General features: G+C 40.4%; 1 protein-coding gene across 1 annotated transcript in view; it reads left to right on the top strand.

Moving 5' to 3' along the window:
* Positions 1-4904, top strand: part of tspan18b (tetraspanin 18b) — a 35745-nt gene extending 30841 nt beyond the window's left edge. Inside the window, exons 3-9 of the mRNA XM_004567715.5 lie at positions 109-204; positions 1277-1471; positions 1757-1831; positions 2417-2515; positions 2756-2932; positions 3597-3680; positions 3989-4904. Coding sequence (XP_004567772.1) covers positions 109-204; positions 1277-1471; positions 1757-1831; positions 2417-2515; positions 2756-2932; positions 3597-3680; positions 3989-4036 — 774 coding nt within the window. The 3' untranslated portion in view covers positions 4037-4904. The remainder of the gene's footprint in view (positions 1-108; positions 205-1276; positions 1472-1756; positions 1832-2416; positions 2516-2755; positions 2933-3596; positions 3681-3988) is intronic.
* Positions 4905-16091: the final 11187 nt, after the last annotated feature.

Raw genomic sequence — 16091 nt, 5'->3', positions numbered from 1 at the left:
TCAGCGTAATGCTTATCCAGGGTGCAGGAAAGTGGGGAATACTGTGAGCATTTGGCAGGAGTCATTAAGTGGCACGTTTTATGTTGTGTTTAACGTCTTTTCTTTTAGGGGCAGGGAGAGGCTTCAGCACGGGGGACAACCATGGAGGGGGACTGTCTCAGCTGCATCAAGTACCTCATGTTTGTCTTCAATTTCCTCATCTTTGTGAGTATTTTTTTTTCCATCTCTTTCTCAAAGACACTTAATCTGGCCGTCTCTGAAGTTTGTGTCAATCTAATGATTTAAGAAGGGCTTCTGCGTGCTCCCTGCCTGACTGACTAATGGAGCCACATTTGCATTTCATTAGATGAGGCAATCTTGATTCTATCAAATTCTCTTTTGATTAAATTTTAGTGTGCTGACACACATCTGAGGCACATTGTGCCATGTGGAGTTTGTGACTGGCACCTGAGTTTATCGGTCTTGATCAGACAATCAAGGGTAATCCTGTTAGTCTGAAGCCGTAAAGCGGGGGAGGGTCAGAGTAAGAAGGTTTGTCTCTTTTCCTGCTTTATTAAGCACAACCAAACCATTTAGTCTCTGTTTAGATGAGGTTGCTCAAGGCTGGGGTAATAATGCAACCAGCAGAGCAAAGAATGAACTTGACTGTCGGCATCACTGTAACAACTACTTTTCACAGCTTTCTTTTTTTTATTATTATTTTTTTAAGTGTGTCTATCTAAGGCCGTTTCACACTCGTGTAACTCAGCAGCATTTCTTTTAAAGCCCAGTGCCTTGAAAATGGCTGCTTCTTCTCCTCGTACCACAGAGTGGCTATCATTTGCACAAACCCCAGGTGACAGGAAGAAGGGGATTGGGGTAAAAATGTTGGAAGCTCAGATCTATTCCCCCTGACTCAATATCTTCTTTTCTTAATCACATGAGTCACCCCACAGTGGCTGCAGAGAGGATTTTATTAAAGGGAGGATGGGAAAGGATGGAAGCTCATTGCATTTCTTTAGCAGGTGGGGAGGCTGGGAGGAGTAGTTCAAGGGGGTAGATTTATCCACCCTTACCCCCACTGAGGTACTGTGGCTCTGTAGATACCCAGCCTTTTATTTTAGCTTTACCTCCAACCTCTGTGGTATTTGCATAGCTAACAGTGGAGAAAAAAAGTCACCGTATGACCTCTGGTTGAATCTTTTGAGTTGCTGGGGATACAAAGCTACTATATCTTCTGAATTGTCGATTTCTATTTTGTCTAAGTAATGTACTCTTTGCCTTTTGTCGTTATCAGCTGGGGGGCTCTTTCCTCCTTGGAGTGGGAGTGTGGGTACTGGTGGACCCCACAGGGTTCAGGGAAATCGTAGCAACCAACCCCCTGCTATTCACCGGTGTCTACATCATCCTTGGTATGGGAGGCATGCTCTTTCTCCTCGGCTTCCTGGGCTGCTGTGGAGCCATCCGTGAAAACAAGTGTCTGCTCCTCTTTGTGAGTTGGCTGACAAAGTCGAAACATAGCTGTGTTACCGCTCGCTCGTGTGTGTGTGTGTGTTGATTATTCTCTCTGTCAGTCTTGAAACAGAAAGCCAAAAGAGCAAAATGCTTTTGTATGCTGTCTTTGTGCTGAGTGAAGTGAGCACCACCAAAATGTGATTTTTCACTTTCCTTTCTTTTTCTTTTTTAAACACATGAACATGCACTTTTTTGTCTTCACTCTCATCTACCTTGTCATACTCTTTCTGACCCTTTCCTTTTTCCTTTTGTCTTACTGCAGTTCTTCATGCTCATCCTCCTGATCTTCTTAGCAGAGCTGGCTGCTGCCATCCTAGCCTTCATATTCCGGGAGCATGTAAGTTTCTTAAAAAGTTCACCCCACCTTTGATCACAAGTCTGCAGTTGGGCTGAGTGTCAAAACGCAAGGGCTCAGATTCTTACTTTTTGTACTTCCGGACCTGACAGCTGCTAATTTAAATCATGATTCTGAAAATTTCTTTTGACGGTGTTCAGGTATTGCACAAGTGTTTGTATTTATAGCATTGCATTCCTATAACAATGTTGTGCTTGTGATGCACAGTTAAAAATTGGGATCAAATTCTATTCAGCAACCAGAGATGCACTCTAATTCTCCATGTCAAAACCTGTTTGGTACATTACTCATTAGGCGTGTGACCACAAAGATTTGGCCTAATCTAGCTTCGAGTCTGTAGCCCCAAACACATATGAGGAGCAGATTGCTGGTGAGCTCACTTCTTTGTAACTCCACACCACTAGATTTTGCCGTAGCACCACCAGATTTCCCTGAGAAGACTTTAATGTGTTAAGTTAGCGCAGTCCCCTAATATAAATGACACTCAGCCCAACCCAGAATTCAGTGAAATCATTCGAAGTAACCGATGTTATCTGTGTGACGCTAACATGTGCGCCTTCGCTTTAGCTGACCAGAGAGTACTTCACCAAAGAGCTGAAGAAACATTATCAGGGCTACAATAACAGCGACGTCTTCACCTCCACATGGAACGCCATCATGACTACAGTAAGACCACCGCACACATGGCAGAGAGCTGACGTAATGCAGCTTTTACCGACTCACCCTTTCCACCAAACAGTCTGTGGAAACGTTAAGGTTAACAGCCAGGGCTATATTTTATAGATAAATCCGAGACATTTAGGTCAATATTCATGCTGGATTGCAGCACGCACACAGTGGACCACAGGCCAGTGCGCAAATGGGCGCTTAACAATAAGGGCTTCTTCTTCTTCTCCTTCCTCTCAGTTTGACTGCTGTGGGGTGAACAGCCCAGAGGATTTTAAGGAAAGCATGTTCAGGATGATGAACCAAAATCATGTGGTGCCAGAAGCCTGCTGCCAGCGTGCCGCTCAGACTGCCGAGTCAGCCTATACCAGCCAGGAGCAGTGCTTATCGGGCAATATGATGTTCCGTAATAATAAGGTAACTTTTCACATCCACCATGTCAAGACCTCTCTCTCTCGCTCTCTCTCTCTCGCTCTCTCTCTCTCTCTTTCACTTCCTTCTTCTAAACCTCCTCAAGGCTTAATTAGAGCTGAAGACGGTTGAGGGGTGACATCCAGGGACTAGCTGACTCCTCCATGGCTGATTAGTGCTTTTCTGTGTTTTGGGTGTCACAGAAGACCATCTTACTGTGTGGTAGAGCACAGAGACAACAGCGCTATGTATGTGTGTGGATGTGTGCGTGTGTTTTGTGTGAGATATATACACACGCACACACACACACACACACGTGCATGCCCACATCCCTGCTCACATGGCTTCCATGTGCACAAAGGAAGCCTTGAGTGTAATTACAGTGAAAGCTGATAGGAAGAGCTTTTTTACTGCAGTCTCCACCTGTTGTTTTTCAGCCCATTAGAACAATGAGAGATATCCACCGTGTGTGCCTCGCTCTGTTCATTCACACAAAGAGCTCTCATTAAAAGCCAGTGAGGCTGGAGGCCCTCCTTCCCACTCATTCAGTCAGGCCTTTGTTCAGACTCTCACTCAGTTGAAGCTGTGATGTTACTTTAATTGTCTCTGTAATTCTGCAAGTTTATAGCCTATTGATTCTCTGCTGAGTGTCACGTCTTTGTGTCCACAGGGTTGTTACTCTGCAGTAGTTGACTACTTCGAATTGTACATCTATGTGGCTGGAGCCCTGGCCATAGTGGTGCTAACCATAGAGGTATGAGCAAGTTTTAAAATATGCAACTTTTTTTTTTTTTTTTGCCTCCAGTGTATTCTGAATATTCATTTTAGAAAATTTGCAAGGCTGCTTTAACCCAAGGCTATTTGCCTGAATATGCCAGTGTTATGCTTTTTGAATAGCAACATCGCCACCTTGTGCTAAAATTCAGTATCACAGAACATAGTGGTTTTTAAAATGAGGTGAATATTGGACAGTACAGTGTATTTATTTCTATTAACAATTTGGGAGGGAGGGATTTTCTGTATGTGTGCTCATTATTTCTTTTTCTTTCCCTCTTTCCTCAGCTTTTTGCCATGGTTTTTGCAATGTGTCTCTTCAGGGGAATCCAGTAGAGCTGCTCCATCCACGAACTTCTTTTTTTTTTTCTCTAAAAAACAAAAAGGGAATTCAGGAGAAAAGAAGAAAAAAAAAATGGACATTTGTAAATTTTGTGGATCTCTTTTTCTATTGGCTAATTGGTAGAAAAACAAACTCTTGTACTTCACAGCTGGACTTTTGAGGTACTGGGTGATTAAAAAAATATACAAACACACACACAGACATAGAGAGACACACATTGCATTGAGACTAGACTAGAGAGAAAACTGATGTTTAAAAAAAAAAAAAGAAAAAAAAGATTTGTGTGGAAAGGGTAATTTGTGGACCAGGTCTTGAGCAGATTGGGTGTAAAGTGGACCGGGGATGAGGACCAGGTGAAGCCTGAGCAGAAGGCACTGCACTGACTTTTGGATGAAGAATATTTATATTAAGTAAAGTTGGCTTGACTGTAAAAATGAAAAATGTGTTTCTTGTAAACTCTGGCTGTTATCCTTTCCCCTTTCATACTGTATAATGTAATAACCTCCCTTCCTCCACATGCCTTTTTTACAGCCACACTTCTTCAATGCTGTATTATATAAGCTCTGTTTATTTGTGTGTGTGTGTGTGTGTGTGTGTGTGTGTGTGCGCGTGTGTGTGTGTGTGCGTGTATATACTGAATGCTCTTTATGAATGTGTATGAGCCTATTTGTATGCATGTGAGCTTGTGGCTCTCCGTGATCTCTCCCAAGCTTCAAAGCCAACTACTCTAATTCTTTTTTTCCTGTTTGTATGGTGATGTTTTATTGCATTAGTGGTTATATGTGGTTCTTGGTGGTGAAATGTGTATGCCTTTGTATTAGATTCTTGAAAAGTAAGTTACATAAATGGCATTTTACCTGACCCTTCCCGTGTGTTTTCTCAAGCTGGTTGCACAATTTCACACCATTTTCGTTTCCTTTTTTTAAATGAAAGCTCGACCCCGTTTATAAAGACACTGGTAAGTAATGATATTGCATCACAGGATAATTAAAAACAAGTGTTTGTTAAAAGATTATTGCTTATCAAGTCTATATCACTAACTAGCTTAACTTTTAAGAGCTTATGTCACATTTATGATCATTTATAGGATACATGTGACTGTTACACATTTCCCACATGAAATTATTTTTCTCTGCTACTGAAGTCTGGAAACAAAGAAGGGGTTTTATTTGCTGAATAGCCAAACCATAAGAAAATGCCATTAGCCTTTAGTGTCCATATATATTTATATGACTCCGGGTGTAGCTTTTGTAACGAAATCAATCTCAACCATATTGCTGGAGTGCATTGATTTTATTTGCAAAAAAAAAGTAAAGGTATTGATTAGAAATGCCTGTGGACATTGATCTATTGCAGCAGCCTCAGAAAATGGCAGAAGAATACATCAAAGGAAAAAAAGGGGAGGCATGCAATGCAACAAAAAAGCATGGTAGGGATGAAAATGAAACCCTTCATTTGTGGAATTTGCATTAGTATTCAGAGCAAAGAAACCGATGGAAATTGAAAAGACACAAAACTGTTTAACATGGGTAAAAATGAAGGTTAGTTCCTACATACATGAATTTTCACTTGTTTTGCCATCCTATTTTTTATTTTTTATTTTTTTATTTATTTAAATGTGGTCTTTTTTTCATCTTCTTTTTTTACTGCATACCTTTTTGCATACTCCCTCCAAACAGCGTGCATGACAAAGCCTACTAAAAACCCAAGTATGGCTTTGTTTGACATTTAGTAACAAATCCCCATTTTCAGCAAAATGTAGCCATTTGGAGGGGAAAACACAAGATCATAGCAACTGGTAAGTGATATCCAAAGAGAAGCAAAAATGCTTATTCTGTAACATAAATATTGTTTTTAGAGTAGTGCTTGCAACCTCAGTCCTGCTGTGTGTTGCTTGTTAGCTTGCTATAGTGTTTGAGGGTTGTGCTACTAACAGTTAATCTTTCTATTTGCATATGCAAGCAAACCGATTGTGCAAAGTACATAGGCTGTATTTTGTGGCTTGTAAATGCTGGTTCCCACAGACTTTGTGCAGAAGACAGATGGCGCTGAGAGAATCCTGAATTTATGGAAGAATTCTGTAACAGCAATTTAATGTTGAAGTCAACTTGAAAGGGTTCACATTGTAGAACATTTCTGAGAGGTGGACATAACTTAATCGTTTGAAAAGCGAGGTGATGCCTGTAAAGTCTTCAGTCTCTCTTACAGCCAGCAGAGGGCGACGCCTCTGGTTACAACAAGAAATCTCTGGGAAAACAACCCTTTGGCTCCTTTGATTGATGATCTCAGTAAACGCGTTCCTGATGAGTTATGGGTTAGCTTCATGTTTTATTGACTACAGCAGAATGTTTAGTTTATGAATTAGCCCCCACCCCTCCCCTAGAGTTAAAAAGGTCAAAAAGCAGGTTTTGTTTTCAGGGAGCCTTTATCTCCTAACAAGCTGCTACAGCACGAATGTACAGTGTCTCTCAGATTCACCCCTTGCTCTTTACCTCCACTGTCAAAAAAGGTAAAGAGTTCTTTGCATGTTTAAATCTGTCTGTCTTCTTAAATGCCCACACTGAATCTGTCTTTTGTCTAACAAGTAGTCGAATTTCAAGCTTCAGCTCAACAGTTGCACCAACCTTTTGTGGTTCTTGGCTCTGTTGATGTCACTTAGAATTCTTCTCCATCTAAAATAAAAAAAAATTAACCAGGCTTCAGCTCCTCAGCTGTCATGATGACAGCAGAAAACCTTTTACTGAAACCAAACAAAGAACAAAATAAGGAGGTACAAAGAAATGGCACCCTCTGTCAATTCTCAGGTTTTACATATCAGGAGATAATAGAGTACACAGCGTGTGATAGCAATAGAGCTAACTATCTTAGGAAGAAGGCCAGGAAGGAACCGCTTTTTTAAAACCCCTTTAACCCCCCACTCATACGCTTTAATAACTTGAACTGATAACACTCTGATGATCATAGGAGAGATGCCAGTCTAAAATTTGTTGCACTTAACAAAATGACTATTCTATTCCGTTTGTAGATAATGAAAAAGTCCTTAGCAGGTCTTAAAATTAGGTAAATACAACTTGAGATGAAACACATGACACATCACATCATGTCATATAGTTATTTAAACATAACTCTGGTGTTTTGAAGCCATTCTGCTGTAGCTTTTCTGATGTGGTTGGGATAGTTATCCCGTTCTTTGGTTCACAGAGGAGTTCAGAGACCGCAAAACAAGCACAAATCAAGCACCCTGCACCATCGTGTTTGACAGTTGGCACAAAGTGTTTGTGCCGATTTGCTTTTGATTTTTATCAAACACAGCACTGTGCATCTTGGTCAAACATCTCCACTTTGGTCTCGTATGTCAACTAAGATATGATTTATTTCCTTTTTGGGATTTTATTACCACCACACCTGAATGCTGCAGATCAGCAAATGGTTCAAATTTCAGCTTTTACAGAGATGTTCACACTTCCTGGTGATGATGCATACAATTAGCAGAACCCAGCTGCTACTCACCCTCTTAATTCCTATAGACGCAGCAGGATTGTAGTTATTACATGCTGCTTTTGAATGCCGGTGTAGGTTTTGCTAAATAAATAGTATAATATGTCATATGTTGTTGTTTAACTGAGACTGATTTTCTTAATAAAAGGTTAGATTTGCCAAACATGAAGAAAATCAGTATTTGCTTCACTTTAAACGATTGGATTAACCTCAACATAACACAGCTGCCTACAGTCATCTACTGCAGGCATCCTACAGTATATATGTGACAATATAGCATACTTTATAACTGGATTTAGCAACTAAAGCAAAATGAACTGATGCAGGTTATATCATCCATACTTTAATACTTTAAATCATCCTCACTAATCTGTGCTTGGGATTCCCCAGGGCAAGACGGGAATGCCACACACAGACTGTATATCCAGTGTGATTACGATTATCTGCGTGATGTGAGGTTTTTTTGCTTTTTTGCTTTTTTTAAGAAAAAATGGATGACCAACATTAGGTTTGTCATTCGTCTTTGTCATTTGGCTAGTTTTACAGCAAAAATGAATATATAGCAGCTCATAATATTATAGTCATGTTAATGGTACAGTGGGTTACTGCAGCACTCACTTTAGTTCTAAATGAGGCATCGTATCATTTTACATGCCAATCAGAGCATGTTGAAAAATACTCTAATTTTTAACCTGGTTTGTTATTCAGTCTTATTATACAATCTATCATTTCTAATTGTATGTATAATTTGTGTTCATCCTTTCTTTATAAACCATTTACACTGTTCACAGTCTCTCAAAAACTCAACCCGACCCAACATATGATCACAATTTTCCTAATGACCCTATTAAGAGTGCACTTTTACACATGCATGAATAATTGTTAAGCTCAAGGTGTACCAAACAATGACCAGCTGACTTCTTTTAGTTTCGCTGCCTCATTACCATATACTGGAGCTCATTACTGCCACCTCAAATAAAAGAAGAATGTACAGCTTCGTTTCTTGTTCCAGAAATGCCAAAGGCATTAAAAAATGGTCCCAAACAGTAACCATTGGTGTTAAGTGAATTGTTGCCAAACTGAATCAGTCCAAGTTCAATTATTAGAGCTCACCGGGATGTTATTTTGGAGGTTTTGGAAACCGCAGCATTATTATTCACTCTGCAGTATTTAAGGAATTTAATGTATGTGTTGCTTTCAAGCCAGACTTTCTTGTCATTTTGAAAGTACTCTTGATCAATAGTTCTCTGAGCTTTCTGAAAGTTTCTTAGGGCATTGGCTGCTTTTTCACTCATTTTCAGTCCATTTCTTGTAACTGAACATTATCAGAGAAATGACTGATAAATTATTCAAGCAAAAGGGAACCAAACCCAAGGAATAGATACTTTTTAAAAAATTAACAAAGAACCCATTTGTATTTGCACTTTGGGGCACTTTTTTTTTTTACTTACCACTTGTTACAAAAATGCCAAATGTATTTAGCTGAAAGGGTGATTACCTCACACGCGTCAGCAGGTTGTGCTGAGAGAAGAAGAGCTTTTAATTAATAATTGTTCCAACTCCATTTGTGTCTTATGTCCATTTATTTTTGCACGTGTTCCAATAAATTCACTTTTACGCATCACTGTAGATGTTAAATTAGTTGTGAATAACGCCAATTTATTTAAAATTGTGGTTATTTTAAGGCAGCAGGGACTTAATTCACCACATGAGGGCAGTAGCATTCCTACTCCTGCTCCATGCACTTCTCTTGAGGCTACATTTTCTTCTTTAAGCATGAACAAGAAGGGTCTTTTGTGTAGCGAGTGTTTTAACGTCGATCCCAGAGTGTAAATCTGTCATCTTTAATGTCTATAGATTAGGTTGTTTTGTATTTTAAAATGGCATAAAGGATCGCCACAAAACGCAGCATCGCCAGTGGATGTGTTAAAGTGTAACATTTCATCAGATCTGTAAACAGTGAAAAACCTCTCAAGAGGCCTGATTGTTTTAATCCTGCAAACATGACATGACTGTGAAGCAAATTTAAACAATGTGGTGCTTTAAGCACGTTTTGCATTTGACCTTCTGTTAATGACTTAAGCACCAGTAGCAGTTTGTGTATGCTTGTGCCCCCTCCACTCCCTTTGCTGTCATTTGAAATGTTCGGATCTGCTCAGGATCTCAGCAGTGAAGCCTTACAGGTGTTCAGCAGCGCTTCCCCATCATGGGTGTTTACTCTCTGCAGCACGCTCGGGTCACATCGTTATATGTTAATGAGGCTCCAAAAAGCACTGCACAAAGTCGCGGGAGACAGTGTACTGTGACATTTATTGTGATATCCTTCTGCTGTTCTGCCTCTGGGATATCATAGCTCGACACACATTTGGACCCATGAAATCAAACTAAAACCAGCTGAAATTCAAAATCTGGCATCTTCGATCTCCATTTGAGAGTTCTTTCATACAAGGGAAGAACACCAAAAGAAACATTTTTGCTTTGAGTTAGTGAAATGAATTGACAGTTTGTGGTTTTAAGAAAAAACTGCTTTCAGTGTGTGATTATTTTCCATATTAATTGGTGCTGCCAGAACTTTTGGATTTTCTAATAGAAGAACAAAACCCTGTAAGGCATTATTTGAGAATACGCCTTTGTTCTCCAGTTATGAGTTACTGGGGTTGGATTTGAAGTCCATTCATTACTGATTAAGAACCTAAAAGGTCTTAAAATATTGTTAGAGTTATTTATTATTATTTGTTTATTTATTCGGTTTGTTATAGTAAAGGGTCATCTTAAAGGATTGATGTCGTAGCAGTTACCTCTTTGCTCGAGTGTATGTTTGCACCGCCGCATATCTTCTTTCCTCATAAAAATTCCTACCGGGAAGGAGAGCGAAGGAGTGAAGGATGGGGGTGAGGTGAGGCCGAGGGGTTCCATGTTCAGTTTGTTTTAGCCCTCTGTTTGGAGAGGAAACTTTCATTGCTTGGTGATTTATGGGTGGTTAGCTTCCCAGTGGAATCAGAGAGTCGTTTTCCTGCATGTAATAACCCACTCTTTAACATAAAACTTGGGTTTCTCTTTTGTGTTTTGCTGATCCAGTGTGAAAGGTGTTACATCCGGTGCAGAGCTGAAGTGCTCAACAAGAAGCCCTTGAGGACCGTTTAGCAGAAACTATACCACGGGAGATGATTCACATCTATCCACAAAAACCCTCATAGAAATGTAAGGATCTAGGAAATGCATATGACAGCATAATAGCTTCGGTAATGCTCTAGGTCCCTGTGCAGTGTTGTGGTATAGCACATCAGAACTGTCCCACAGAAACAGCAGTTTTGGACTTGACCAGGCCGCACTTGTGACGCACAATGCGGTGCCTACGGCCCAACATGAAACAGGAAGTAAGCGAGAAAGGCCGGGAAATTAGTCTACGGGGATGAGTTGCTTCTCAGGCCAAGCATCACCACTGGCTTGAGAGATCTGTGACTCACTTGTGGAGCATGTGTTTTCAGTCCGTGGGACAGATGACTACAAATAGATGGCCCCAGCAAACCCATGTGAGAGGACCGCAAAGTGTTCTATGGTTACAAATGAGAAAAATAAAGTTTAGTGGCCGGCCATGAATCTGGTGATAGTGAGTGCTGGAGCCTCCTTGGGATTAGTATCATTGTCGGGGTTTTTTTGTTTGTTTTATTTTTGTTTCACTGTTTGTCTTGTGTTTCTGCGTTCCAAAGTTTCCACACAACGTGAGGCTAATGCAGCGCTTGGCAGCTTTTGCGTCGGCCTCTTGGCTTTCGCTGCTGAGCCATCATCTCTGCCTGTCAATCACATCCAGAGTGACACAGCGCACATGAGTCCTCGAGAGGTCAATTGTTGTGTATGTCTGACCTTTGAGCCCTGCAGCAGGAGGGATCCATGTGCAAATGCACTGAACAAAACTGAGCTTGAGCGCGTAATAAATCAGAAGAACGCTTTACTATCCCCATATACACAGGATTCATAATTGGAAGCATATTGCTGAGCGGAGAGACGAAAGGCTGCTCCAGAGCGAAGACGTAGAGGGGTTAAAAACACAGGCTGATAGCAAACTTGAAGGGTGTTGGGGTGGAACTTGCAGTCAGGCTTTCAGTATGTTGACTCAGGCAGAGTAAAAAACTACAGCAATCACCACAGTGAGTCATTCATGGCTACAGCATGCCAGCTCACAGTCGAAGCATGTTTTATCCGTCGTATTATTCATGTTCTACAACACGTGTCTAGTAAATGCAAAAAGCTGCTGTTATAAACCCAACCAGGCTGTTCTTCCAATGTAATGCTTCTGCAAATATGCACTTTTATTCTTGTGTCTTAACAGTCCCTATAACAGTACATGAGTGCTGGTTTAACCCACTAACCCAGTTTTTTTACATTGATGCTGTTCATCTCTTTTTTAGCCTGCCCAAACCTACACCCACGTGCCAGTACCACTTTAAATCCTTTGCCTCTATATTTATGTTAGCATGTCAAAAAGCCACACTAGACATTTCCACACTGTAATAAACTAGATTTTATTAGTGAGAGCCAGTGAAGGATGGGAACTGCAGCCAGGCCATCTCCATGGTTACAGACCACAGAGATGGCTGTCAAGCAGCTTCTGACCGTGGCGTGTTTCGTGGCCACCATCAGCTGATGGCTGAAGACAACCCAGCGCATGTGTACTGTGCTTTCCTTTCCAAGTATGCTTGCTCTCACCTGGGCCTTCGTTTAGGCTTTCAATCGGGAGTTTTGTTTTTTCAAGTTGGCAAAGTAGCCCTGCGACAGACTGGCAACTTGTCCAGGGTCTACCCCGCCTCTCACCTGTGACGGCAGCCATGACCCTGAATTGGATAAGCGGAAGTTGGCAAATTTGTTGCTGCTATTGCACAAATAAACCTTGGAAGAACGTGTGAATGGAAATTTAACTTTATTATTATTTAATAGTAAATAGTAAATAAAGTTATTATTTACTGTCTTTCATGATGATTACTTCCTATATTCACCAAAGTTTTCATGACAACATTCAAATTTTGGTTTGAGAAAGATTGTTGTGTTGCATACCTACAAAAGACTGTGTGTTGTTGCTGGACATGTGGAGATGAGAAAATGCAGCAAAGAGAGACTCTGCCAAGGTTAAGTTCACAGGAGAGCCTTTTCTGTATCTTCTGAGGGTCTTTTTGTCAAATTATATTGTTTCTTTTTAGCCTGGCAGTGACTGTTAGCAGGACTAATTGTGGCCCATTAGTTGGGAATCTCCATTTTTGACAATAATCCCACTTGAGTACTAAGTGCTGAGTTTGTCCCGTGTCCCTCCCCTAACCTTTGCCTCCCTTACACCATATTTGCCAGAGGTCTCTTCCTGTTAAAAGGAAGTTTTTCCTTACCACTCTTGCCAAGAGCTTGCTCATAGGGAGTTGTCTGATTGTTGGAGTTTTCTCTCTATTATTGTAGGATAAAGCACCTTGAGGCACCGTTGTTTTGATTTGTACATATACATATATATATATATATATATGTATATGTATATATGTATATGTATATATATATATATATATATATGTACAGAGATGGGCAGTAACGCGTTAATCTGATTACTTTTTTCAAGTAACGAGTAAAGTAAGGGATTACTATTGCAAAAACGGTAATTAGATTACCGTTACTTTCCCGTAGGAACGCTGCGTTACTGCGTTACTAAAACCGTGATTTTTTGCGAGAATGTCTCACGACAGTGACGTAAGCGAGTGCGCCGTTAGTGACAACAGCTGTGTGCAGATCAACAATGGATCACATATCAATTGTGGGAGAGAGTATGAGCGTGCAGCGTTTAAAGCGTGGAAGTACTGACCTTACTTTGAGTTTGATTCCATAAAAAGTGACAAAAACATTAGCGTCCATCGTGCGTGGGAAGAAAATTTCTTTTTACAGCGAAAAAAACCCCTAAACTTCCGAGCAAGCACCGAGTGCGCTACAACTTAATGGGAAATTCACAGAGAAACTCGCGGATTCTTCAACTGACCGCGGCACACCTGCACCAGGGTAAACCTCCGCCTACCCCACTCCTGCTTTACAGGTGAAAATAGAGCAACAGGACCGCTGAGTCTTTGACTTTATTTATTTCCTGCTGTGTTTTACTTGCATCTATTTGAAAGAGTGAGTGTAAACACAAAAAATATTTTATTTTATGTGCTGGAATGTGCAGAGAATAGGTTTAAATGTTAAACTAATTTATTCAAGTCAGAGAATGTTGCATATAATTAAATTTTTGCTTGATGCATAAAGTTAAAAGATTAAAACTGATAAAACAAGTTAGAAAAAGAGACTTTTCCATTTGATTACATTTTGTATGATGGATTATGTAGAAAAAGTAGAATTGGACTGAAAGATCTATCGCTTTATGTATGTATGTATATATATATATAGATAGATAGATAATTTAATTGAAATTAATTAAGTCAACAAGGAGAATAATACTTGGTTTAGATCCTTTGAAAAAGTTCAACACTTTTTCTTTCTTGCAGACAGTAACAGTAAGTAGAAAACACATGTGCCCGTCAGGTATAACTGCTGTAAATGCAAATTTACAACACTGCAGATGTTCTGTATGAGCATGAAAAGACATGAAACTGATCTCAATGATAGTTCAGTTAAAGGTAATAGCAAAGGCTGGCTCATAGCCAAAGACCCCATTAGAAGGAGCCCAGGGAAGGCAGGTATATATGCTTCACCCGCTCGCCTCTCTAATCTCAGCTGTGAGCCATATCCTCCTGCAACATTTATCTCCTACTGCAAACACAATAACCTGTGACATGTCATGCTCTTGTGCAGACACAACACATTTTGGGCCCCAGTGATTTCTGTTTTTGTGAGGCAAAATTTTCATTGGATACTACAGCAAGTCACAAAATGTATTCTAGGCAGTATCATCACATTTCTCGATCACGCTCTTTGTCAGTTTTCCTTCTTTAGTTGTAGAGCCTACTTAAAAACAGATGTCAGTTCTCTTAGATCATTCATTATTTATCCTCTTGAGGATTAGTTTCTTATGTGTGTCAAAAATTATAAATCTGAGTTATTTACTGGGATGTTTTGCTGGACATTTATCTTCTGCTGCCTACTCCCCCGCACTGATGTACAGCCACAACAGGGGACTGCTGCTGCTTATACTTCCCATAGGGCAGAATCAACAAATCAGCTTCTTTAGATTAACAATGACAACTCCTTATTTGAGCGCGGTATCCTTTGGTTTCAGAGCAGTGAACATGACTGGTGTGAATTCGCATGTCTAAGCCTGTTAGGAGTGAGGCCTTTTACTGGAGAGCTTGCACGTCTTTTTGCTTCGGCTACAGTCCTTTACAGTTTGCGGGTCTCTTCATTGGCCCAAAAATGTGTGCAGAAATTTGATTTACAGTGCAAGCAGCAGCTTTCTTTTCAAACCAAGGGATCATTTAACACTGCAAGTGCCAGCTCTAAAATATGACCTATAAGAAATCTTTGCTGAAAGCTGATATAAGCACTCATTTACAGCCTTAGCCTGGCTAACGATGGCCCTTAATGAGCAGCTCAGGCATCTACTTGTTTATTAGGGCAGACTGACTGACAGGTCAACTGATGGAAAAATAAAGTACTGAATGAGGAATTGGATCTGTCCCCTCTTTGCCACATCAGCGGGGCCCTAATGTAGTGGGGTGAACTTTGAAGTGCCCTAATGGTCTTCATGGTCCTTTAACCATGCAGGCTTCTATTAGGGGTGTCAGTGGAGCCTGGCTGGAGCAGCGTGACCTATTAGGTTTAACGAGTGCTGCTAAGGGCACAGTAGGCTGCTCTTCTTCCTCTCTGTAAGTGTTTATTTATCTCGTCTAGCTGTGTTTTGGACTGAAGCAAAGTGCAAAGGCAGCGGCAATGTCTCTTACGCTCACAGTCCATTTTATTCTGTGGGTCTTTCTCTTTTTAATAGGGCTGTGTGATTAATGGTCAGTTAACAAGGATGAATTATGTTGTATTTTCCATATTCTTGCAGTGGAAAAACACTGAAATTGTTCTGATCTACAGACTTACTTTGTTTAAAAAGTATTAAAACATCAGAATCACACAACTACCAAGTTAAATGGAGAAAGTTTGTGATTGGCTTTAAGATTTACTTTAGAGCTGGGTGTCAAAGACAAGATAAGAAGGTAAAAAGGTACTGAAAAGCATGGTAACACTAGAGTTTGCTGTCCTTTTGTGTAGTGCTATTGTAAGAACACTATGAGGCTTCCTAATGCTGTTTGTAGTTTGATCAGGTTGTCTTCTAATCTTAGGGTCCATCCCAGGCATTTCCAACTTGACCAAGTGACTTTGGAAAACACCAGATGGCAGGCCAGAGGCTTGGATGGCAGCTCTGCCACCAATAGTGTGTGAGAGAATGGGTGAATGAGAAGCACATTGTAAAGCACTTTGTAGAACTGCTAAGGTTAAGAGGTGCCTCATAAGTGCAGACCATTTAGAATTTTAAAGAGCACTTTCTAGTCTAAGTAAACTTTACTTATTACGTTGTTCTGAAAAATCTGTATGCTTTGTCTG

Source organism: Maylandia zebra, linkage group LG7 (genome assembly GCF_041146795.1).
Source record: "Maylandia zebra isolate NMK-2024a linkage group LG7, Mzebra_GT3a, whole genome shotgun sequence".
Lineage (NCBI taxonomy): Eukaryota > Metazoa > Chordata > Actinopteri > Cichliformes > Cichlidae > Maylandia > Maylandia zebra.
Note: the sequence above shows the minus strand (reverse complement) of the source record. Positions and strands in the feature narration are given on the sequence as shown.